This window comes from Prinia subflava, chromosome Z (genome assembly GCF_021018805.1).
Source record: "Prinia subflava isolate CZ2003 ecotype Zambia chromosome Z, Cam_Psub_1.2, whole genome shotgun sequence".
Lineage (NCBI taxonomy): Eukaryota > Metazoa > Chordata > Aves > Passeriformes > Cisticolidae > Prinia > Prinia subflava.
The window spans coordinates 85689879-85714997 of record NC_086283.1 but is presented as its reverse complement, the minus strand read 5'-3'; the positions used below and the strand labels follow the sequence as shown (position 1 = coordinate 85714997).

At 45.6% G+C, this 25119-nt stretch overlaps 1 protein-coding gene across 3 annotated transcripts; it reads left to right on the top strand.

Moving 5' to 3' along the window:
* The first annotated feature begins 810 nt into the window (after positions 1-810).
* Positions 811-20941, top strand: GDNF (glial cell derived neurotrophic factor). Of its 3 annotated transcripts, none has more exons than XM_063423394.1 (3): positions 811-941; positions 2204-2302; positions 17807-20941. In XM_063423394.1, exons 2-3 carry the CDS (start codon positions 2230-2232, stop codon positions 18289-18291), a joined length of 558 nt encoding a protein of 185 aa, XP_063279464.1. In that variant the 5' UTR covers positions 811-941; positions 2204-2229; the 3' UTR covers positions 18292-20941. The 3 variants fall into 3 exon arrangements, with proteins under 3 accessions (XP_063279464.1, XP_063279461.1, XP_063279463.1); XM_063423391.1 differs by having other exon boundaries at positions 2204-2401; XM_063423393.1 differs by lacking the exon at positions 811-941 and having other exon boundaries at positions 977-2401.
* Positions 20942-25119: the final 4178 nt, after the last annotated feature.

Here is a 25119-nt window from a genome sequence, read left to right as displayed (position 1 = left end):
GCTCCGCGCTCGCTCGGTCCGCGGGTGCGGCGCCCCCCGCGCCTCGCCCGGCTCCGCGCCCCCACCCAGCCCCGCCGGGCAGCCCGGCGCGCCCAGGCCCAGCCGCAGCGGGCGCTCCCGACACCGGCCCAGCTTCCCGCCGCGCTCCCGCTTGGATCTAAGCTTTCGCCGCGACGGGACCCCGCTCTGGAGGAGGAAGCCTCACTGCTGCTGCTGCTGCTACCGGCTCTACAAATCCCAGTGCCGGCCTCTGGTTCTCACAGCAGGCTGAGGGCAGGGGGGTGGTTTGATTTTTATTTTTTAATCGTTTTCCCCTTCCTTCCTCCGCTGGGCTGGGGTTTTTTCCTGGTATTCTTTTTTTTTTTTTTTTTTTCCTCTCCTTTTTTTTTTTTTTTCTTTTTTCTTTTTTTTTCTTTTTTTTTTCTTTTTTTCTCCCGCCGTGGTGTGAGTGTCCGAGCGGTGCGCGGCTCCCGGCAGTGCTGGACCAGCTGGCGTTACAGGAGCGCTGATGTCTTCATCTGACTCCCCGCAGTTGTTGATGGAGTGTCTTTCTCAGATTTCCAGGCAGGGTCCCAAGCGCAGCACCCAGCGCCAGCTCCGGCTGCCAGGCGGCGCTACCCGCGGCTCGGGCCGCTCCCGGCGCTGCTGAGCGCGGCTCCGCGCCCGGGCGGGCAGAGACCCCCGCGGCGCCGCTCCTGCCGCGGGCGCAGCACCTGCGGCGGCGGGGGAGGCCGCCGGGGACTGTGCTGCCGGCTCCCCGCTGCCTCCATCCAGACCTGCGACCGTAAACCCCCTCCTCCATACGTGTCCCCCTTCCCCCCTCCTTTGAGCAAAGAGGGTGCCGGCGGTCGGACCCCGACCTGCCCACATGAATCGTCCGGCCGGCCGCTCGACTCCACGGCGTTAATGTCCATCTCGGGTCCGACGAGACCAGCTCAGAGGTGAGGGCCAGGATGGGTGGGTGCGCGGTGGGGAGGGCGGGGCGGGCGGGCGCTGTCTCCGGGGGCACCCGCAGCGCCCCGAACGCGACGAGGTGCGAAGGCAGCGGCCGGCGGAGAAAGCGCGCACCGAGCGGCAGCCGCGCCCTGAGCCGCGGGAGCGGGAGCTCCGCGGTTCCCCCGCAGGGCTGCTCCTCCCGGGCCCGGCACTGCCCTGTGCCGCCGCCTGGGCCAAGCCGAACCGGGCAGGGGCAGCTGTTACCCCGGGGCGACGGGCAGAGGGTACGTGCCGTGGCAGACTTCGGGCAGGGCGGCCGGGAAACGAGAAGAAAAGAAAAAGGGACAAGGGAAAGGGAGAAGGAAAGGGAAAAGAAAGAGGATTGGTGAAAAAAAAAAAAAAAGAGAATGAAAGAAGGACTAGGGGAGGAGAAGAATACAAGGAGTGGGAAATATGAAGGAAAGAGAAAGGAAAAGAAGAGGAAAATTAAAGGGAGAGGGAAACAACGAGGAAAGGAAAAATGAAAGTAGAAGGAGAAAAGGGAAAGGAAAAGGAAATCTTGAAGTAAGGGGGAGCGAAACAGGAAGAAAAGAGAAAGACAATAGGGAAAGGGGAGAGAATGGAGGAAAGGAAGAGTATAAGGAAAATGGGTGACAAGAGAAGATGAAAGAAAAAAGAAAAGGAGAGAAAAATTTAAGAAGAAAGAGAGGACTGGATAGGGGAAGGGAAAGAGTGGAGGGAAGAAGAAAGAGGAAGGAGGTGAGGGGAGGTAAAGAGAGGGAAAAGGGAAGGTTTGCTTGTAGCACATCAAGGCTGCACAGACCAGCAACCCAGAGCAGCCCAGTCCTCCCTAGTCTAGCCTAAGGACAAGTGCCGTGGTGCTGCCCAGGTGCTTGATAAGCACCAGGTGACCTGCCTGCCAGCGAGCACAGGGACGTGGTCACACTCCCATGTCCCTAGAAACAGACTTCTGGGGCCTGCATGCCTGCCTTCCCCAATGCAGCTTTCTCCAGCATAGAGGGACTGGAGCCCATCCTGTACCTCCCTCTCCCACCACTCACTCGCTGCGCAGAGTCCACCTCACTCACTCTGGCTGCACAGGGAGCAGCAGGGGACAGAAGTATCCACTATCCTCAGGCTTGGCCTGGGTGAACCAGTGTGATCTGGGGTGCAAGGCTACTTGGTTTTGTCTCAGGGCTGGCAGGGTTGGGGCAGGACTGGGGGAACACAGCAGCTGGGAGCTAACCCTGGTTCTCCTTTCTGCCAGGGGCCTGTGTTGGAAGGAGATCTAAGATGAAGTTATGGGATGTTGTGGCTGTCTGCGTGGTGCTGCTCAACACGGTCTCCACCTTGCCCCTGCCCACCGGTAAGACGCCTCCCAAGGGGTCCCCTTCAGTGGTAGAGGGACCTGAAGATGATCTCTCCCCCATCAGCCTGCTGCCTCCCTATGCTGTGCACAGTGACTGTAAGAAACATTCCCCTTTGTAGCAACTGCTGTCTGTCTTGCTAAACCTGCTTCCCTTTGCTCAGGTGTCAGGATGAGGAAAGGATCCCCCCACTTTGTGCCCCTATCTCTCCACAGGCAGTGTCATTGCCTGTGGTCTTGCTCAAGCAGCTCCAAACCTAGTCATTCTCCAAAGCTTGGGGTAGACAATTGCACCTGCCCACTGCAGCCCTGCCTTCCTGGTAGTCGTAGGATCCCTCTGGTTGAAAAATGTGGGGAGGTGGGAAAGTTTGTTGTATGCGGAGGAGCCGAGAGGAGGATCTGGTTCACAGCCCTCACAGCGCAGGCACTGAAGCGCCTTCCCCGCAACCTCAGACTCCTCTCTCCTTGCTCAACCTGCCAATGCAATCATTCTCTGCCTGTAGCGGGTGCAAGTCCTGGTGGAGGTTTGGCTCTGTGATGGGGAGGCACTGTACACATCCTGGAGTACTGCTGAGCTTCATTAAATCCTCCTTGGATTCTGTTCCCGAAATTAGTGTGTTCACATGGAAATTTACAGGGGAGTAGCTGTGGCAGGGTTAGGAGCTGGATGCAGAGCAATCCACATGAACTAGCTCACAGTAAGATAGTTTACAATCCAAATGACAGATAATAATGCCTTGCTAATAATAGGTCCTGTACCTACAATAGCAGGTACAGGATTTTCACAGAGGTATGTGAGCATTATGTTAACTTTGGTGGCTGTTTAAAGAGAGAGGTAATATGACTTAGTAAGAAGTGGTAGAATACTCACATGAATAGTGGAGACGTTCACTTAGCAAAGACACAAACACAGTTTGGAGGTTGCTTCTTTTGCCCTTGCTCATCCCCCTCTCTGTTTAGCTCATTACAGGATGCAGACAGTATCCAGTAATTTGGATTCATTTCTATCTCCTTTTCTGGAGGCATGTCCTTTCCCTGTGCCTGCCACAGCTCCAGTCACGGGCAGCCGCGCTCTGGTTTCTCTGGGAGCAGACAGGCTAACACAGTGTGGAGGCACCAAGCATTTGCTGTGACTTCACTTTGACCCCTCCCAAACACCCATCTCTTCCATACACACACGTTTATGTCCTTCCCAATTTAGTCTTCTCTCTTTCCTTCTCTTGCTAGTGTTTCCCTGCTGCTGGAATCTTGCCTAGGCTCCTGCCTCCGCATGTCCCAGCCTAGGCTCCTGCTGCTCACAAACTGGCAACCCTGACATCCTTTCAGGCCCTCCACACAGGGAGGCTAAAAGTGTTTCCTCACAGGGCTGCAGCCTGCCAGGATCGTGGGGCTATCACACATGGTGGTCTTCTCCATGGCAAGCCATGCGGTGGATAAGTGCTGTCCTACAAAAGGCAGTGATCAGCTTTTCAGGCCACTGTGCTGTTCCCCTCTGTGCAGGCTTGCTGAGGTGCTGGTGGCAAGAGAAGCATTAGGGGCAAAGCATCATTAGTCAGTTTGTACTCTCGCAGAAGCTTCATCTTTCCAGAGTGATAGTATTTGTACGATGCCTGCTTTTATCTTGAAACTACCTTCTGGGAATATGGTCCCTGTAAGCTGATTCCTCTACAGCAGCTCAAGGAGACAGGCAGCAGTAGTGATTCTCTCAGTTCCTAGTATCCAAAACTTCTCATCGTTGTGTCTTCTTTTTTCCTTTCCTGTGGATTGGATAAACATGAAGCAGGAAGACAGACAACTTGTGTTTTACCTGAGCTGTGGTAGTATCAATAGTATCTCTGTTTCCAGGGTACAGAGATGGGCTTAGCCATGCAGAGCTGGGAAAAAGCTATTGCCCAGGATAGTAATTTGAGAAAGGCAGTTTGATAGTGTGGTCTCAATTTTTTAATTCTGTGTGTCACAAACAAATGGGCCTGGCTGCAAGGGCAATGGAAGCAGTGGTGCTCTTTACATCAGAAACTGAGGAAAACCCAGGGTGTTCCTGTGGTCTTTGTATGGCGGCAGTTAATGCAACAATTGAGTCTGAAAGTTAGAAATTCTTCTCTATGTTGCCAGGTCTGATGACTCAGAGGAGAACTGCAGAAAGGTGACTGTAAGAGAGCAGACAAGTACTCTGGTGAACTTTTATGCTGTTTGCAGTTGATATAAAAGTGTATGGAGAGCAGTCTGCAAGCAGGCTATGAAGCTGGTCCTACCCAGACACATCACTGCCTTCCTCTGCAGCAGCACTTGGCTCAAGTCACCCCCATGAGTGTCTTTGACATATTTGCTCTCTCCATTTAAAATTTTGTGGCATGCACCCTTCAGCACAGGAAAGACATGAAACCAAGTATGCAAGAGGAATCAATGCCTACACCATATAGATTTCCCTTTCCACTTGGAGCTGTCTCTCACCATCAGAGCACAATGTGGCACAAGCATGGGGGCATGCTTTCAGCTCCCTGGCTGTCTGCTGGTGAATGTGCCATGTGTCCTTATCTCTGTGGGTGCTGTTGATCAGCTGTTCTGCTAAGGGCTTTTGCAGGAGACAGCTCACAAAGTGGTGGGAGCACCATCATCACCTGTGTTGCCTCATATGCATAGATTGTGGTCCTGAGCAGGACTGGGTGCTGTGTGCATTCAGAGAAGTGCAGTGGTGTCCCCTAAAGCAATCCCATTTTGCTCCGAGGTCCACTGCTCTTACTCCAGAGAAGCTGAGTCTCCCACACACCATTTGCATCAGGGCTCAGTAGGATTGTGAGATCAAGTCTGCTCCTAAGGGCAGGCCAGAAAGCTTGCTGGGGAACAGATCCCTTTCCCAGGCCCATGACACCTTTTTGAATTCTCATTTGATGAGATTGCTTTCTCTGCAAAATATTCTGAGGTCACTTGATGTTACCCCATCCCTTTCAGGCTAGCTTGAAACCTTCCTGCATTCCAGGCTCCAGGCAGGGTTTTAACCTCCTAGGCTGATCAGGTGTAATGTGCTGACCTTTGCTGTTCAGGACAGTAACCAGAGATGGCAGAGGGTGCTAGCAATTGCAATCTTCTGCATTTTTAATTTGACTGGAGGCTGGAGTACCCTCCACAAATGCAGTGCATTGGAGATGAATCCAGTATTTGTAGGTGTTTTGGCATCAATATTCATGGCATAGGTTATTTCACACTCAAAAAAAAAAGTAAAGATGTACAGTTTGTAACCATTTCTTGTTTCCCGTATGTACAATCCTCTGGGGGAAGAACACTATTAGCTTAAATACCAAATGCAAGTAGAACAAATGTAAACCACGGTATTATAAACTAAATCCTAAGTCAGCAGCCTCAGAAGCATGACAATGCAGAGGGAGCCAAACACTTGTTTGCATTATATACAGTCACCAGTGAATACATCTTGTAACTGCTTGCTGTTGGATGCACATAATCAACATGTATGTGAGGACTGGAGTGTCCTAAAATCCATGATATGATATTTATTCTCTTGATTGGGTGAGAATTTTTACTAAGAACTAGTGGTAATCACCCCATGGGATTGTCCCTGCTAGTAAGAGGAAAAGATAGGTTTTTGCATCATGAGCTACTCTACAGCTGCTGAATGGTCATTCACTGTTGAAGCTCCTTTGGTATATGCTGTGACACACCATCATATGTGTGTGTTATAACTCTGTTAGAAATTCTTCTTACCTCTGCTAAGGTGTATTTAATGTTAAGTTACTGCTTTTAGCTGCAATTTTATCAACTAATCTGTAAAGTATCTAGAAAAAAGAGTGATATTTTAGGGCTCCTTAGGGCAAAATCAGTATTTAATTATGCTTCCAGCTGAATGCTTTTCCTTCCCTACAATATTTATTAGGCCCATTCAATGTCACAAACTACAGCTCTCATGTTTCTGCCCAGGCTTTCCTGCTCAGCACACCTACAGTGTGGCGTATGTGCTTTGGCCTAAGACACCCAGGAGCTGCAGAGGTAACCTGCACAGTAATCCCAGTGCAGCTGGGAGGTGTCAGCCACACCGGGCAGGTGCCACCCTGTGCCACCCGATCCGTGTGCCCCGCGCCGCCGGTGTCCCGCCAGCGCCCCAGCCAGCACAGGCGTGTACTGAAGGTGCTGGGCACAGGGACACACAGGTCACCTAGGCATTCCGAAATCACAGGCATTCAGCTTGGTCCATTCGTGGGCAAAATCCTAGAAAAAGAAAGAAAGCAGGCAGATGTGGTTAAATCTAGAGGCATACAGCCCTAGGAGCAAATTCGTCTGCAGTCTCAGGTATAAATACTGAACATAATCCAATAAAGAGCACTCTTTGATTTAAGGAAAAAAGTTCTGAATTGCAGGATAATAAAGTTCTATTCTCATTTTGAGTTATCCTTTGCTGAATGTTTTAATTCTTTGCTGCTTTTCAATTCAGAGACCTCAAAAATTGCCAGTGAAACCATGTATGCTATTGGATGTTTTGCAGGTGTTCATTGACAGATAACATAACTGGACATACTTTTCTTTGTTGTCTTTCATAAGCCTGTTTAGTGTGTTTTAGAAATCCCCAAGTTCAGGGTTGGCAGATAAAGAGCTTCAAAATATTCCTTGAAAAGCTGAAGAATTCAGTTAAGTATTCATCAGATTGTTACTGAATTTAGTGGGAGAGGCATTGTTTGTCCACTAGCGGAAGATCCTCAGACTGATAGGTTGTAATGTCTTTGTAAATTATACTGTTCCTGGTTAGTACTGCAAAAAGCAGTTTTAAAATAATTAAAATTACAAAGGCTTGGAGAAGCCATTTGGGTCATCAAGTCCCACCCTGCCACAACTGCGGATGTTCAGAAGTGAACAGCTAGTGCAAATACCCAGATTTCACCCCCTCCCCCCACTATCTGGAGATGGCAGGATAAAACTTGTAGTACACAGGCCAGACCCTACATAACTACATTTGTTGTGGATTCCTGTATTTCTGACTTAGTAGGTGAATAAGCAGAAATAAACAAGGAATACAAAATACTGCAGCATAACCATGTTCAGGATGATCAGACATCTAAATAGGCCACTGACACATTAGTGCTGGTAGAGTGGTTAGCACTGTAGAGTGGTCATTTTTTACAAAACCAGCTCAGTTTCTGATCAAGTAATATCCCTTGGTAAAGAGAACCACAGAAAAGATTTCAGTTGTTCTTAGAATTTCAATTGGGATTACAAATAGAAGAAGGAAAATAGGATCAAAAATATTTACTTGAAACAGCTGCAAATAAAATAATAAGACACAAAATATGTTAGAATATGTTTTAAGAGCGAGGACTTAACATTGATTTTTGTGTGGTATTTCATGTAGCAGCATTTTTTTAGGGAATGAAACCACTCATATGAGCTAGCAGAAGCTTAAGCTCTATGTATTCTGCATCACTTAAACTGAAACCTGCAGGTACATTTCTGTGAAGTCTTTGGGACGTGTGCAAATACTTTAAAGATTATTGGACAGGAATATTGTTCAGAATAAGCAAACACTGAATTCCATGTATTTATTTTCCTGTGTTGTGGCTGGGCGGTGTTACAGCAGTATGCCAAAACTTCTCTGGTGGGCACACTTTTAGAGGCAAGCTGGTCATATCCCCTTTAAATAACAAGCTGTGTACAAACAACTGGACTATCTCTGCCTCCATCCAAAACATATGCAATTGCTTTGGCAAAATCAGCCATTACTTAGGAAATTTCTGAGGGGAGGTACCATCCAGTGCAGCAGTTAGGAAGGACCTTGCTCTTCTGAGCACACACCAACTCTATCTGGCAAGTTCCAGCCCACACTTCCCAGCACAAGCCCTTCTGCAGTGGAGCACCTGCAACTGCCCTAGAGCCAGGGACTGGTTATTATAACAATAACAATTTTCAGCAAGCAATATGGAAACCTCCCATATTGTTCCTTTTGTAAACACATTGAAATGCAGGCAACTGCAAGGTAACAATGAAAGATCATGTGTTATTTATAGATCAGATCAAATCCGATAGCAGCAGAGATTGCCACAAGAGAAACATCAGCCAAGATTTTGCCCAGGCTATTCTGCCAGCCTACGGCCATAGGGAAGAGAGTGGGTCAGGGTTCCTTTAGAGTCAGTTCTTCCTGCTTTCCTGCATGTCTTTGTTCTTTGGGGATGCTTCTAAAACCCAATGGGAGATGCAGCATAAGAGCCCAGGCAGCCCAGTAATAGCTGATGTTATTGACTTAGGCGTGTTCTCTCCCTTCAGTGAAGTGTTACTAAAGAGGGGCTGAATTACCATCGTGGGGTTTTACTGATGTCCTAAGAGAGCTGGGATGGATCACTTCTGCATCAGGAATAGTGAAGAAAATACTGTCAGTATTTCCTCCATTAAAACCTGATCACTTGCCTTGTTAGCTGGCAGCATGTGTTCTTGCTAACAGGCTGCAGGTTTCAGGTCTTGCTCATATGTACTCATCCAAGACTGTTGCAGGATTTGAGTTGCTAACCAAATATTAGGTGTAAACCTAGGTTTTAGTGGGAAGCTGGGTATTTACTCAGCATGGTATGGATGTGGAAGGGTACCAGACCTTAAGGAGGAGTCAATGTGTCTTGCCCAGGTTTGGCTGCTCTCAGTTGGTGGCTTCAGCCAGGGTACTGGCACTTTTTCCCTCTTCCCCTTTTACACCTTCATACCGTAACTTCTAATGCAGGGATGCTCTGAGGGTGCTCACCCACCATCCCATGGACAAGTGGTGCCTATGGGCTCCTGGAAGCTGCTGCAGGAGATGCCACAAAATCTCAGGTGAATCTGCTGAAAAGCTGACTGCTCTGTGGTGCTCAGATCTGGTGATCCAAAGCTCTGCACAGGAGGCAAGATTGCATCCTCCTGTTGCTCCTCTGCTCCTTGACTACTGGGTGAGATGTTCCTCTCACCCAGAGAGGAAGCCCAGAGAGGCCAGAGGTGGGGATGGGCAGAGGAGGGCAGCCCACCATCCATCAGGGTCCCATGAGAACCTGCCTGGACCAGGTGAAGAACAAGAAACTACCATGGGCAGATCAGCTCATGACTTCCTCTGCTCCACACAGCTCATCTGACCTTGCTCTTTCCCCCTGCTCTCAGGGACTTCCCACACTGGCAACTGTGGTGGTCCTATTGTCTCCCCCCTTTCTTGCTCTGTTGGGAAGCATTTCTACCTGCAAGAATGCAAGCAAAGTATAGAAAGGCAGTCACTGCCCAGCACAGCAGAGTGAAAATACAAAGGACACTGTGGATTTATCATTATGACCAACACATGGGAAACTGCAGCTTTAGCTAGTGAGCTACAAACACACAACTTGACTGCTCCACCAGGAGCAACAACGCCAGGAAGGTCGACCCTGTGCCTTTTACCAGTGTTGCCTCATCGTACCTGACTGGTGCAAGTGGCCCTGGCATCACCCACCAGGTTATGTAGCACTTCCCTTGGTGAGAGACAAGTGACACCAGGGAGAGGCTCCATTTCTAAGGGCTCTCTGAGTCTGAGGGGAACCACAGCCTGGGCTGGGAGTGAGGTAATACAGAGCTGTATTAAACATTTAAGGATGAGCTGACCCTGGTTTGTTTGATGCTCTATTTCCTAATGGATACAATCAACAGGTTCCCATTTCACTCTTGGTCCCGCGGATTTTCAGGCAAGGCATGAAAACAAAGTCATGCCTCAGAGAGGTGGTATTTTAATTGTTTAAATACCAAAAATGTTTCAGCATACTATTTTTAACACCTGCTTTCACTTAGATGCTTTCATATAATATTCTTTGTCTTTTTATACAAAATATTTCATTTTCAATAAAGTAAATGCTTTATCCCCACCACAGTTGCTACTGTGTAAAGCCACTTTGTAAAGCAGAATGATCATCACGTTAGTATTTTTAACCTGAATAAGGTTGCACTTCCTCAAACAAATTGCTCCAACTCTTTCCAAAAATATGTCTTTGTGGTGTGAGATGGAGGCATTCTGTGTCCAGATAGGCCACATCCACTATAGTAAGCACCTAAAAACAGTGCTGCAAAGCAAGCTAAATATTAAACAAAAAATGAATAATGATTATGAAGTATAATAATCCTTTGACTGTGAAGGTCCCAGATTAAAGTACCAGAAATGTTTTTGAAAAGGGGCCATTTAATCCTAATGCAAATCTGGATCTAAATTTTCTAAATATTGCTTGTTATTACAATGAGTGGGACTAAGCCCTAGAACTTTGATATCATACTTCAGGGTCTGACACTGTTGTTTGAACTTCTCTAATTGAAAGACTGTGCTCAAGCAGAATAATTTAGTTAAGTGTTTGGTCTAATGTTTGAAGTGTCAGCTATACACTGTCACAAATGCAGGCAATAAAAACTACAATCTAAAAACAAAATCTAATTTTATGATGTTTAATATACCTTTTGTGACTTCTGTTGCATCACTTTAGCTAAGGCACTTTGTAAAGTGCCAAAGGATGTGGCAGTGACACGATTACATTTTCCTGAGATCACTATGGAATGCTATTCTATAAATCACAGTTTCAAATAACTTAAGACACTGAGTTTTATGAGGTTGAAAAAAGGAAAAAAAAAGGAAAACCCACCTATACAAATTATTATTCTGCAATATACAGGGTTTAAGCTTTTCTTGTATGCCATAAGGGACAGCATGGTTAGAAGAGACTGTAGTTAGTATTTTAAATCCATAACCAGGCAACAAAAGAAGAAATTGGATTTTTATCTCAAAAACTGAAGATCCAAATCATCAGTTTGTGATCAGATACAAGCTGAAGATTTCTTGCTGTACCATGCTGGGTTGCTGCCATTGCATGTGGGGGACTATTTGGCTTTAAAATGAATGTGTTGATAGTGAAATCAAATGAATAGATTTTTATTTACAAAATGCAATTGTGATCCATTTAAACAGACAGAAATAAAATGTCCATTTTTACTTAATGGAGGCTGTTTTTTCGATAATGGGACGAGTCTGGTGTGAATATCCATTTAGACCTGCTTCATGTAAAAGTCTATCAGAACACTGTATAATTTATTCTTCTAAAAAGCACAGCGATCAGATCCCACTGCTGGTGTCACATGGTGTTTCTAATTAAATAGAAATGCAAAGGCAGGTTCTGGGGTCTTGCAGCGGGGAAGATACCCATAGGAAGGCACATTTCCCTGCACAGCCAAAGCAGAACTCAGGACTGGATTTCTCCAGAGGCTAATGGGGAGTGCCATGGCTGCTTGTCTGCAGGATCCTTCACTTATGTGTGCTGCCAGCTCCTCTTGTGCACCAGGGACAGAGACTGTGCTTGGGGACAGCAAAGTCAAAACTTCAGGTTCCAGAAAACATCAGTGAGGCAAGAATTTCAGTTTGCATTACAGAGGGATGTTCCAAACCTAGGAGGCTGGGTCAAAGCTAAGACTGTGCCCCAAGTGTTTAGAAAACAAGCAAACAGCTTACAAACAACAACAGATGATGCAAATACTCTTGTGTTCAGTGGGGTTTTTTGGTTGGTTGGTTTGGTTTTTAAATTAGTATTCTAAATGTCTCACTCCCTCTGGTGAAGGTGTTCACCAGCTCTGTCCCCAGCCTGATCACTCTGCTAGATTCCTACTTATATCAGTTTTGTGACATTTCATTCTTTCTTGCTTGCTTTGCTTTTTTACTCATTTTTCTGATTATGTGAGAAAATACAGACCAAGAGTCCTTGTTCAGCTGGACAAGGGAGATAGAGAAGGTGCTCAGAGGCACACTGGCACATGGACTGCCATCAATACCCAACAGTCATGATTCTCTGGCCCTGGAAAACAAACTTGTACTCTTGTCGCAACCACAGGAAAATGCTCTGCCTGTTTCCTGCCTGGGTGGTCAGGTCCTTGGCATGGTAATAAAAGAGGGAGCATGGAAAGGCGCTGTAGGAGAGTGAGCACAGCAGGACAGAGGTGGTGGATGCAGTTCCTAGGAGCCCTGCTGCCTGCCCCAGACTTCTGCTGCAGGGATGCTAGGCAGAGGTGACGTGTAAACACTTGCACATGCCTGCACACAGACTATCTCCAGGAGACTTCCTCAGGGAGATGGACAGTCAGGAAATAGCTTTGAGAATTGTGATGTAAAACCCAAACAAAACCCCATGACTTCACAGCAGTCTTGTGAGAAATCATAGCACTGCAATTTATGTGGTGGGGCTCAGCCCTCACACTCAACAAGTGGGGTCTGTGAGACTTTCTCTCACACTCTGAACAAGACACAAACACAACTGTGTTACTAAGGAAGGATTTTACTTTTGGAGGACATATAATATGTTCCTTTTCTTTGAGAAAAACCTGTTTTGAGGGGCATCACATGTGCAAGACAACTTTGCAAAACTATATTGAACACATGCTGCTCTATACACACATAGATCTAGGCTATCCTGTCCTGTCCCATCCTGTCCTGTTCTATCCTGTCCTGTCCATGGTGGATTTCAGTTTTTAAATTCTAATTCCCTCACACCCTGGAGCTTGGGAGCAGAGACTACTCCTCAGGGATCTTTGCTGCTTTAATGCCACAGTATCCCAGCATTTTCCGCTGGCACATTGCACAACGTGACAGGCATCTGTCATGTGTTTGTTCTCTCAGCTTTTCCAGCAGAAGGCAAGTGTTGTCAGTAAACTAGTTTGTTTTGAAAAAATATGTGTATGTGTGTATAATTAGTCATGTTTGTGTGTGTGTATGTGTAAATGAAGCACACATACACACACATACAAAATGTGTATCTGCTCCTTGCAGGGGTGTGAAATCCCCCCAGCAAACTCTGTCTGCTGCACAGTCAAGTCAGCACAGTCCATGCCGTCTGAGAGAAGCAAAGATGCTGAGAGACTACAAACATTTTCTAAACAACTTGCAGACAGAAGGGTAACAAAGTACCCTTCTATCAAACAGCTTTATTCAGCTTACAAACCACTGCTACATGCTAAGGCAGCCCCTGTGAGTGCGCTGATGTTCGCTGGCCACCGCTCGGCTCAGCACCTCACTGCCCCTAGAACTTACAACAGTGCAGAGACCAAACAAGTGCTCAGCATGTGGTGTCTGTGCAGAGAGGTCTCAGCATCCCTGGAGCACATCTATCAAGTGCCCATCAGGGTGGGGACATCCTGCCGTCAGCCTTCTCCACCCTCCCTTCTGTCTATTAGCCTTTTGCGGAGTTTAGCCCTTGGTCAGTGGTTATTGCTTATTCATGTATGATGTCTGGTGGTAGCTTCCTTAGCATTTACCTCTAGTGCCTTGTTTCAACTCATCATGCCTGGTGTCAATGTTGGTGTTTCCACTTGATTGCTCTGGGTCCTCTTTCAGCAGTTTTTCACAGCATTTTGTTTCAGCTCTAAGTCTTCACACCCATACTTGTTGGGCAGCTAAATATCCCTACTGAGTCATGACTGGCACCTCAGCACAGGGCTAAGACAAGACTCCCTTCACTCCTGGTTGTCAGTCTTTCCTCCAGGCCCCTGTGACCCATTCCCAGTGACTGCTTGTAGTCACACTGGTGACTGATTTATTAAGCTGCAGAAAATTAGCTGATTGCAGGGATTGGAGCTGTTGCTAAGACTGTTAAATTATGGAAGCAAACTTGGGGTGCCTTGGCAGTGCTTTGGAAGCTGCCAAAAGAGCATTGCTGCATTGCTCATAACCACTTTGGGGTTCCACAGACAGAGGCAAGGGCTGCTGACAGAAACTTGTGCCAAATGCCATTGTGTTGATGGGATGTACCCATACAGCCTGTAACAGCACATGTAGTTTAGGTGGGCAGACAGTGACCAGGATCAAGAAGACCTGCACATTTTCTCAAGCAGAGCTCTGTGCCCACTGTTTCCACCAGTCTCCTATAATCACCCACAGGTCTTTCATCTCGTCCAGTGAAGTAATCTCCAAATATTGGGGTCGCTGTAGGAGTCTTAATGATAGATTTGGATGTCTGCATGGGATAGTTTCTAATTCCCTGGACTGAAGAGAATGTCCACACTGGAGGCAGAAAACTGGATTCATCGTACTAGTAGTGCTGGCATTCCTCCCAGTGAGTCTCCAAAATATATCCTGGTGTTGCAGTAGAGGCTGACCAGAGCAGGGATCCCCAGCTCCATTAGACACTTGGAACACTTCTTGCACAGTTCATGTTAGAGCCTTAGTGAGATTAGCAAGATCAGTCATGCTGCCAGTGGACTCCATTTTCTCATTGCAGCTAGTCTATGTGTGTAGGTAGGACCTCTTTAACTGGATATGCTGTTGGTTAGATTGTTTGATCTACTTTTTGCCCTACTGCTTCCACCTTCTCCAGGGCTGACAGTGCATGTCTGCATCACCAGCATTGCATGGGGCCCTTTAGTGGTGTTTATCTTCCTCAACCTGAAATATCACAGGCCACTCGCAGTGCAGAAGGCTCTCAGTGGCATTACCTCCCTTGGTGCAGCTGGGGTAGGGATCATGAACCAGGACAGACCTGAGCAGGTGCTTTTAGCAGGAACACAGTCCACCACATGGGCCTGTCTCCTCCTATCTACTACCCCTCGGGTATAGTTGGCAGAACAGTGCTTGAACCCTGTAGCTGTCTGATCGGTATTTAGCCAAAGTAGGCTCCTGCCTGTAGCACTCTCACAAGGATAGATGGTATTTTTGCCCCTCAGTTGCAACCATTTAAAAGTGATGTGCCCCATTGGATTATCTCTTCAGTTAATCCACGGTTTTGTTTCTCCCTTCTAAAGAGAGGGACACTCGTGCCTCTCACTGCACTGGCAGTGTGCCAGGCTTGAGATAAGTATAAGGCTGAAGGTTACAAACAATAATCTCTACATATAGGTTGGCTTTCCCTGTAACTGTCTCCTGCACCCCTCCTGATGGCTGATCACTACATTAATTTTGTTAAGCCCTCATATGTTTCCCTGCTGCTGTGTTTCCCTCTCCATAGATGAGGTCTCATTGCATCGTGCTGTTGGTACAAAGGTTGGGCTAGGAATACATGAAAGAGGTGTGGGCTGGGGTAGTCACAGTAGTGTGAGAGGAGGACAGTTGAAGGTCAGGTCACAGTGGAGAAGGGCACTTCTAGAGCCATCTCCTCAGAGCTACATCCTTTTCTTATTCAGTTGTAGACTAAGAAACCTATTTTTCATCTGTATCTGTGTATCTGTAGCTACTTTCCATATGTATCCATGTCAGGGCCAAGTTTGTGCTTCAGCAATGGGGGTTATGTGAGCTCCTTCGGTGTGGGTCATCTTTTTGACTGAGTCCAGACAGATGTCTAGCCCTTGTTGCTTTAAAGGAACATAGCCTGCCTATTGCCCAGGCCTGGTTCTTGCTCAGTAGGGCAGTACTTGTACAGACTAGGCAGTCCAGCCTGTTCTGCAAAGGAGCTGGTTGGTGCATCCAGTGGACACACCCACCTAAGCACGCCCCTCCAGTAGGTATGGCTCACAGTGGGTATTTCAGTACCTGCTACAGAGACAGAGGAATGCAAGAAAGGTGTACTTACCACTGGTGTCACAGGAATATGGGGCTGGGTGCAGGGTCCTGCCTTGTCCAGGTTCCACATAGCTGTATACATAGGAGCCATCCCTCCTTCATGGTTTTGAACATGAACACTGGTCTCTGAGATTGTTATTTTTAGCATGGGTATCTGTAAAATTGAATGTAATTCACCTTTTTCAGTTCCAAACTCTACAGTTTATAGCACCCTATTTGCTTTGTATCACCTTCATTACGTGGAGGCACAAGATTTCCAGCCTCCATTACTCTTTTACCAGTCTAAACTATTTTTCTGGATCCATCCATCAAAAAACATATATCTGTGATCCATCACTATTTTGTCTCGGCGAGAGGCCTCCAGGATGTGGCTACTTCAGGCAGTGGTCCCTATTCCTGCAGATGCTCTCTGTTTCAGCAGGTTTCCACACTGACAGAGTTAGGACTCTGCTGCTCCCCACCTCCTCTGTATTTGGTGTTTCTGCTGAGGATGTGAGGGTGCACTTTTGCTAGGCAGTGGGGGGCAGCCTCATGCCCTCCTGTCTTCTGTTAACAGTCCATGCCACCCTGTTTGAGATGGTGCTACCTTGTCACCCATTGGGGTTCCTGTCCTGCCGTGCTCATTAGGGAAATGTGGTGCTGAGCCTTTGCCTGGGGAGCTGTTCCTATCTCAGCACCTCACTGAGTGGGACCTTTTGAGGACAGGCAAAGCCCTGACTGGGTGCACTGCACTGGATATTGCTTCTTCCAATGTTTGCTGTTCCTGCAATATTTGTAGGAGTACTGGAGATGGAATTCCCATGCGTGCAAGGCTGGTGTGACACTGGTCTGTTACGTGTTGGGTTTTTAGAGTTAGGTAGAGAAAGGAGCATTCTCTTAGGACTTACTGAAAAGGAAGAAGTGTTAATTTTTGGCACACAGATTATGAAAAGAAATCTCAATATTGCAATATAGTTTATATGCTTAAGATACAGTCATTAATAATGTGATGTAAAGGCATCCACACACGGGGTTCCTGACAGCCTGACCCTCCGTTGATTCTCCATATTCACTAAAGCAGGTAATTTTGAGAGATTTAGTCCATAGGAAGATTAAGGATCTCAAAATGCAATTTTTTTTCCAAATCATGATGAAATGGCAAAATTTGAGACCATTTCAGGACACATTTAATTTCACCCTTCTTGAAGAGGCTAATTCTGCTAATATCAAAATACTTCATTGACTTCATCATATAATTTACTTGAATAATTCATCAGTGATATCTCAAATGATATAGATTAAAAATTAAATTTTCTTAAAAGGAGAATGCATTAATAATATTTCCCCAGAAAATTAACATGATACTTATATTCTGACCTCTTTCTGCTCAGTGTGAGCAGCATCTTATGATACAAAACACTTACATAAAAAATTTTTCAAATGCTATGAAAGTAATTATCCCCTAGAAGCAGCAAAAATCCAGGCATTCATCCAGGAATAATATCTCAGCCTGGTACCCCAGGAAATCCTCCTTCTGTCATGCCCAAAAACCTTATTGACAGGTGGCTTTGGCAATACTAACTGCTACTGGTGTGAAAAGAAAATAATTAACAACTATAATCACAAAATTGCTTTAAAGAAACCTCTTCCCCTTGCTGCTTTTCTGGGAGGAGTCTGTATAACCTCTTTACAGTGGCTTCATCTACCTCTTAACTAATGTTCATACCAAGACAGGTTTCCCTCCCTCTATTTCCACAGGGCTCATTCATTATTAAATGATGTATTGAAACGTTACCAAGCATCAGCAGACACACACAGAAATACAAATATATCTTATTTATCTTTCCCCAAATGAGTTTTTGTGATGACCTAAACCATTTCAAATTCTCCTTGATTTCTGAGGGTCCTGGGCATGTGTTCTGAAGCGATGGGCAGAAAAGCTTGCACGTGCATAATATTTTCGAGCTGTGAATGGACAAATTTCATGATAACTGACTTGTGACAAAGCCTTATCTCTCTTTCCCAAACAGCTAATATGCCAGAGGATTATCCAGATCAGTTTGATGAGGTAGTGGACTTTATTCAAGCCACTATTAAAAGACTGAGGAGGTCGCCAGATAAACAGACTCCAATTTTTTCTAGGCGGGAGAGGAATCGTCAAAATGCAGCCACAAACATAGAGAATTCCAACAAAAAAGGAAGGAGGAATCAAAAGGGCAGAAATCGAGGATGTGTCTTAACAGAAATACATTTAAATGTGACCGACTTGGATTTGGGATATGAAACCAAAGAAGAGCTAATTTTCCGGTATTGCAGTGGATCTTGTGATGCAGCTGAGACCACCTATGACAAAATTTTAAAAAACTTAACCAAAAAGAAAAAACTGGTCACTGACAAAGTGAGGCAAGCCTGTTGCAGACCCACAGCCTTTGATGATGACCTGTCCTTTTTGGATGATAACCTGGTTTACCACATACTGAAAAAACATTCCGCTAAAAGGTGTGGATGTGTCTGACAGCTGCATGCCGAGGCGGCACCAGTTTTCCATTCCTGCTACGCTGCAAAGAGAGGGACCAAGGTTCCCAGGGAATTGTCTGCTCCAAGTGGAGGACAAAGGACCAAGAACACAGAATGAGGAGCCACGAGAGCCTGGGGATAAGGAGGCATGCGGCAGAGTAGAAGGATGGAGACTTCTGACGTCCTATGGGGATTTAGATAAAAGCTCAGGTGGAGATGATGATGGATGGATGATGTGCACGCTACCTTTCCTGTTTGACTCAGTCCACCATCAGTGAGACTCAATCCATGAGGAACGTGCTTAAAAACACAACCCTGCCATACCACGCTGTGTTGTAGTTATGCCATGATATACCAGTTATACTGAGAAGCTTAGCTAAGAAGTAGCTTAGGAGTACCTTACTAATCCCCTGTGCCCTCAGCTCTACTGAAAGACACAATGTGCTACTGCTCACTGGAGGGCAGTTCCTGAATGCTTAGGACAACTCCTAAGCTATAAGATTACCCTTGTAAGTAAGATGATATTGGGAAAATATCAAAATGACCAGGCTCTAGTTCTTATGAAGCAAGACAGTTCCACTTACTGGTTAAGTTTGGTTATTTCCACCTTGTGTTTCTTCAAAACGAGTGCAGGATTTTGTTCTGCTACCTGTGAAAACAAGTTGAGTTTTTAAGCACTTCTTCCTAGTACAGTAAGAGAAATAACAAGCCCAGCCTACACAAAATGTGTTTCTTTAGGTTTACAAAGGACTAATGTCACTTGCATAACATTTCTATTTGGTCATTGTGATAGAGAGAGACTACTTGATGCAATGCATCCCTTCAGAGACATAAGTATACAGAAGATATTTATTGAGATTAAGTTATTGTTATTTATTACAGTTCAGTAATGAGTCTCCTTATTTATTAAAGTGTCTTTCAAAGGTGCCAAAGTAGATGGCACTTGGGGATATAGAGAGACAAAGACGTTGGGAACAACGGTCCATGCTTTTGATTGAAAGTGTTAACTTGAATGCAAAAAATCACTTACTTTACCTTTTTTCTTTCAAACAAAATCTTGATTATGTTCACAAAAGGTAGTGCTGAAGCCTGCAGCCCTTATTCCTGTCACTAAGCCTTTTGAAAATTACTGCTGTAAGTTACATGTGTGCGGTAGCAGCAATGGCTCTGGACAAGTGAGGGTCGCAGGACTTGGCTCAACATTAGCAATTTGTTAGAAGAACTAATTTTAGTCATATTTTAAATGTAGCCACATTTTTTTTCTCACAATTTATGCCAACTGACCTCATATAACTATTGACAAATGGAAAATAATCACATTTAGCCTTATAATTTCTAGTTATATTTATTTAAGCTTTTCCTTCCATACTTCCGTATAGAAGAGGTTAAATCCCTCTTACTAGTTAGCCCTGGATTTAATATAGCCTGCAAGTAAACAGTTGTGTTAAATAACCAGAGTGTTTTGTATAATTTGCTGAAACTTTACAGGATCATACCCATGCAGCAGAACAGTCCAAGTTTCCTTAGGAGGAGGGAGTTTGTACAGCAAAGGTGTTTGTACGTGACCGCTAACACAAGCTCTCATTCTGGAGACATTTTTCCCAAAGGAGCAGGAGTGCAGGCCACTAGACATACCTGACAACCAGTGAAGCATCAACTCCCACAAAGGCAACATGAAAAAAATTCTTATTGAATACCACAGTCCAACCTTTTATCTCATGCATGTAATGGCTCTCCATACTCATTTTGCCCTGGGCCCCTTGGGGCACCACTGAAGAAGGGTTTAGAGGTCAAAAAAGTCCAGAACAGGCATAGAAAGATGTACCAGGTGTATGGCATGTAATCCATCCCCACCTTCCGCTGCTTTTCCAGGCGGAGGGAGGATAGCCCTGGAGAACCACCCGCAGGGGCTGTTCTCACACTGCACGGGGACACCGTGCCCTCCGTGCTGCTCAGGGGTGGTGACACCACCACACTGGCACGATGTGGGCACTGGATGCCTGCCAGGTGGAGGGTCAGCTGCACTGCAGGGCAGCTGATTGGCGACAGCGCTCAGAGCTGTGCTTTCCCCTGCCCCAGCTGAAAACTTGCCTCAAAGCATTTTCTGTGCAGCTTGGAGAGGCTGCAACCAAAGCAAATCTCTATGTTCAAAATACAAAAGGGTAAAGTTTGTGATTTTTTTTTTTAGGTTATTTTTGGGGTTTGTTTTTGGTTTTGTTTTTTTTTTTAGTTTTTAGACCTTACTGAAGACAGGAGTGTGCTTCTCTGGATTTTTTTACTTCACCTGCAATTATATGTCTCAGTCATTTGTGTTAATCAACCAAAGTTCTCTACAGACTTTATTTTTGTACAATATTCATTTTATAACTTTTTACAAAATAAAATTCATTTCTATTGTTACGTGGTTGTTGTTTGTGCTTCCCCATCATACAATTTTCAAGTTACAGTGTTGACCAGTTTCCCAATCTGCATGAGAAAATGCTGTGGGCCAACAAATCCTCCATGGAGTGGAGCCTTCCTCTCCTATTTCACCAACACCTTTAATGTGCATCAGAAGTGTCTGTAGCTTCTTAGTGAAACAGAACTGAGTCACGGAAATAATTGACTTGAAAACGCATGGTGAACAGTGATAGTAATCCTTGTGGGAGCAGGCTTCAAGCCTCAGGTTACTGAAACTGTCCCTTGTCCATGTGGGGCTGCAGTGTCTTTATGGTGGCCTTGGCTATGCATGGCCACAATTCCTGCACTCAGAGGAGACTGCATTTTGCTTTGCTAATCCAGGTGTCACATCAGTTGGTCTAAATTTCATCTACTTTGGCAGATCTTTTTTCCCTCATCTTTAAACAGGAAAATTAAACTCAAGGAATTTTCTTTCCCACCACCATCACAGAACAGATGAGGACAGGTTTTGTGGTTGTGGCCAGCAACATTTTCTCAACTGTTTCGTGTTAAGCTTTGCAGTTCCCATCACAGAGCCCATAAACACACGCAGACTTACAGGTTTCAACATCGCACTTGGTACTGCTACAGAGAGGAAGAGAGAGCATCTGAGCAGCGAGCCAGAGTGCAGGAGATCAAACACTCTTAATGCACAGCATATGGATGCCTTGGTTTCATTTGTGCTGGCGGGGACCATGCACACAGCTCTACCTCAGCTGCTGGAACACACAGCAAAACTCGCAAGCCTGGCTTTTGAAGCAGGCAGTATCGAAGGCATTCCTCCTCACATGCCACTGCCTCCACTTCTTGCAGCAGAAGCCCATCCATCACATGCAAAAGCTGGACACATGAAGTGTTTGGCGTGGAAATGACCTGCAGTTCCGCATTCAGAGGAGATTGTGCACTTTCCAAAGAGTTGGAGGGAGTGTCTATGTAAAACACAGCTGTGAGGTGCTCTGAAGTTTAATCTCTTTTTTTACAGCCCTTCTGTCTGCTATTACAGAGATGGGGAAGCAGAAGGGCAATGCAGATGCCTTCCTTGGTCTTACCAGGCGTTGAGTGGGCCATTAAGCATCTGGCAGGAGCAGTGTTGCTTGCATGGAGGTGTTTCACCCTTCTCCCCCAGCCTTTCTGGTGATGACAATACTGGAGAGAGCAGCCAAGGCTCTGATACTGCAGCTCCAGGCTTACCACTGCTGGGCTGGCACCTGCTGGCTCCTTTTCTGGTGAAAGTGAGGCTTGCAATGGTTTCCTGGCACCATGTATGTGTTAAAGGAGTTTGAAACCTTCAGCTGGCAGGTTGTGTAAAAGATTTCAAAAAAAAAAAGGCTTCAATTTTCATTTTTTACTAGGACGTGCCAGTACTGGGCTAGACATTATGTTGCTGCTTGAGTAGTAGGCATAGCACTACCCTGGATCCCTTCTAGAAGATAAGACATGTCCCAAGATAGATAAATTTTTTAAAAGGGAGAAGATTAGACAAACACCATAACTATTTACACTTACTCAAAATCAGGATGTTAAAAGCTTTATTACCCAAAATCTTAATTTTTTTTTCCGATTTTGTGTTGGATTTTCTTGGATCAGTTAGCCTTGTGCTGCCTAACAAGAATGACTGGTTAGAGACTCAGGATAAACTGAATGTCGAAGAAAAAAGCAGGTATTTTGCAAGGAGGGCTTATTTACTGATGCAGCTTGGAAGTCTGTGCCTCAGTGAGACCCCTCCAGCAGAAGGGATTGCAGCCATGTGCTATCCACAGGCAGGACATCGGGAGAGAAACTGTCATAACAGCAGGTCCTTCTGCCATCTCTCCATCCCACAGCAGCTTGGTGCTGCTAGTCTCAGTACAAAGAGGATGAAGTAGGCAGAATGATTTTGGGTTGTTTCACCTCTGCCCACTAAAGCTGACAAAGGACAAAGGCAGCCAGTGCCTGAGTCTGGAGAAGCACAGAAGGAAACCAGAAGCAACCTCACTCATTGTAATCTGGATGGCTAACTAAAAATACAGAGGAAAATATCAGGATGAAGAAAACAAATGGAGCTGACACATTGTATAAATAGGTCTTCAAATGTCATGCATGGCTGGAACAAAGACGTTTTGTTCCAAAGCAAGAGACAGCTTGAAATGGCTCAGTAATACACATTGAGAAGTTTGCTTATTTGGAACAGAGCTCTTCTAATGAAAAAGTTAATTGTGTTGCAATGGAAAAGAAAAAAGGCAAAACAGAGTCCAGGCCTGCACTCCTCACCCTAACAGAATTTCCCATTGGCTCAAAGTGAAGATTTTCTATCTCAAACATCACAGGACTGAACTACTAGCATTCCAATAAATTATACAGTAGGTACATTCATGGGTCAGTAAGAATAGCTAAATAAACCATATATTCCAGAAGCATAAATCCCACTGACTTTCAAATAAGTTGCAGCAGCAGCCAGTGAGGGACACACGGTGCTCAGGTCAGCCTGATGCAGGGAAGTTTCCCGTGTCAGGCACTGAGCTCCAGTACTCGAGATTAACACTGAGATGTCTTCACTTGACATTGGTTTTCTCACTGCTGAAACTGCAGTGTTTTATTCACTTTTCCCCAAAATCTTCATTCACAACTGAAGTGAAGAAAAAAAACAATGGGCTTTTGAAGGCTGCAAAGGGCTGCTGTAATTACCCAAAGAGCTGATATTTTGTCCCCAACTTCTCTAGCTTTTTGACAGCAATCTGAGCTCTACCACATGTGCAGGTTTCTTCCCTCTGCCCCAAACCTTTGTTTTCCTGTCTGCTGGCATACTTGATGAGGAAAGCTTCCTTCTCTGTCACCTTAGGAAAGGCACAAATATCAGTCCCTGGCCCAGACTTGAACACATTATCTCCAGGCAGTCCTGGCAGGACTAAAGCCACCAGCATCCTCACCAGCACTACTCCATTGACTGTTGTGGAGGTACTCCAGTTTCTTAGGAGTCTGAATAAGTACATCAAAGCTGGTTACTTTCTTAGCAATATTCACATAGAAATGGTAAAACTGTGTACTTGTACAATCCCCCTACTTCTTCTATTTGTTTCATACACTCATAGAATGGTTTGGGTTGGAAGCAACCTTGAAAGTGACCTAATTTCAACTCTCCTACCATGGGCAAGGACACCTCCCGCTAGACTGGGTTGCTCAGAGCCCCATCCAATCTGTCCTTGAGCACTCACAGGGATGAGACATCCCCAGCTTCTCTGGGCAGTCTGTTCCAGTGCCTCACCACCCCCACAGTTAAGAATTTCTTCCTAATATCCAACCTAACTCTACCATCTTTCAGTTTGAAGTCATTCCACCATTTTCTATCACTACATGCCATCTAAAAAGTCCCTTTTCCACTTTCCTGTAGCCTTTAGGTATCCTTTAGTTACAGGAAGACTGCTCTAAGGTTTCCCTGGAGCCTCCTCTTCTCCAGGCTGAGCAACACAATGGCCTCAGCCTGTCCTCAGAGAAGAGGTGCTCCAGCCTCTCAGTCATCTTCTTGTGTTTGGGGATTTCCAGAGCTTTAACACATTTCACTCTGCTCTGATCATGTTGCTAACCCCTTGGGTTTTTTTTCCACTGGCACTCACCCACAGTTTTCTCTTCCTAGACAGTCTCATGACTTCACACATTAATCTCTGGCTTCACACATGCAGTAAATATGTCCCATAGTTCTTATGTCAGGTTAATATCATTCCCCTCTGATCCAAACAGGGGTCAACAGGCACTTCTTGTTATAATTAAGTATTATTTCTAACAGAAGTTTCTATCTGAAGATGAAATATTTTCTCTAAAAAAACTCATTGCTTAGAGATCAATTTTGAATAGCTGTATTTTGAAAGATACAGAGACTTCTTTTCCTTTTTTTCTACAGGACTAGGCAGATTCTCTGAGGGCAAAGGTGGCTGTACAGTCAGGGCAAGACAAAGATCTCTCAGCATCCCATCTCTTACAGTGGCCCTCAGCTGGGAAAGAAAGGAGTAGAATAAAAAGCAAACTGGGAGCTGTATTTTCCCTAAGGATCTCATTCCAGACCCAACAGTTCACATTTCAGAACATTCTGAGCCATATGTTTTATTGGTGTCCAACAATCCTCGGCAAGTCTGTCTTGCCAAGAACGTACCCAATGTGAATTAGAGCTGCCCTGTGGTCTGGGGCAGTTTAATTCTGTGCAATGCAACCAAGGTCTTCTCTGCTGCCACTGAAATTTCATCAGTTGCCTACTCATTCTCATGTCCCAATGAGTTGCCAGATCTCCATCTTTGTAGTCCCATGGATCTGTCCAACCTGAGGAACCCACATATCTCTCACTATCCATGTCCTTTCTCTTTTCTTTCATCTGAACCACAGGGAATAAGATGCTGCCTTCAGGGAGCTCTGCAGGAGC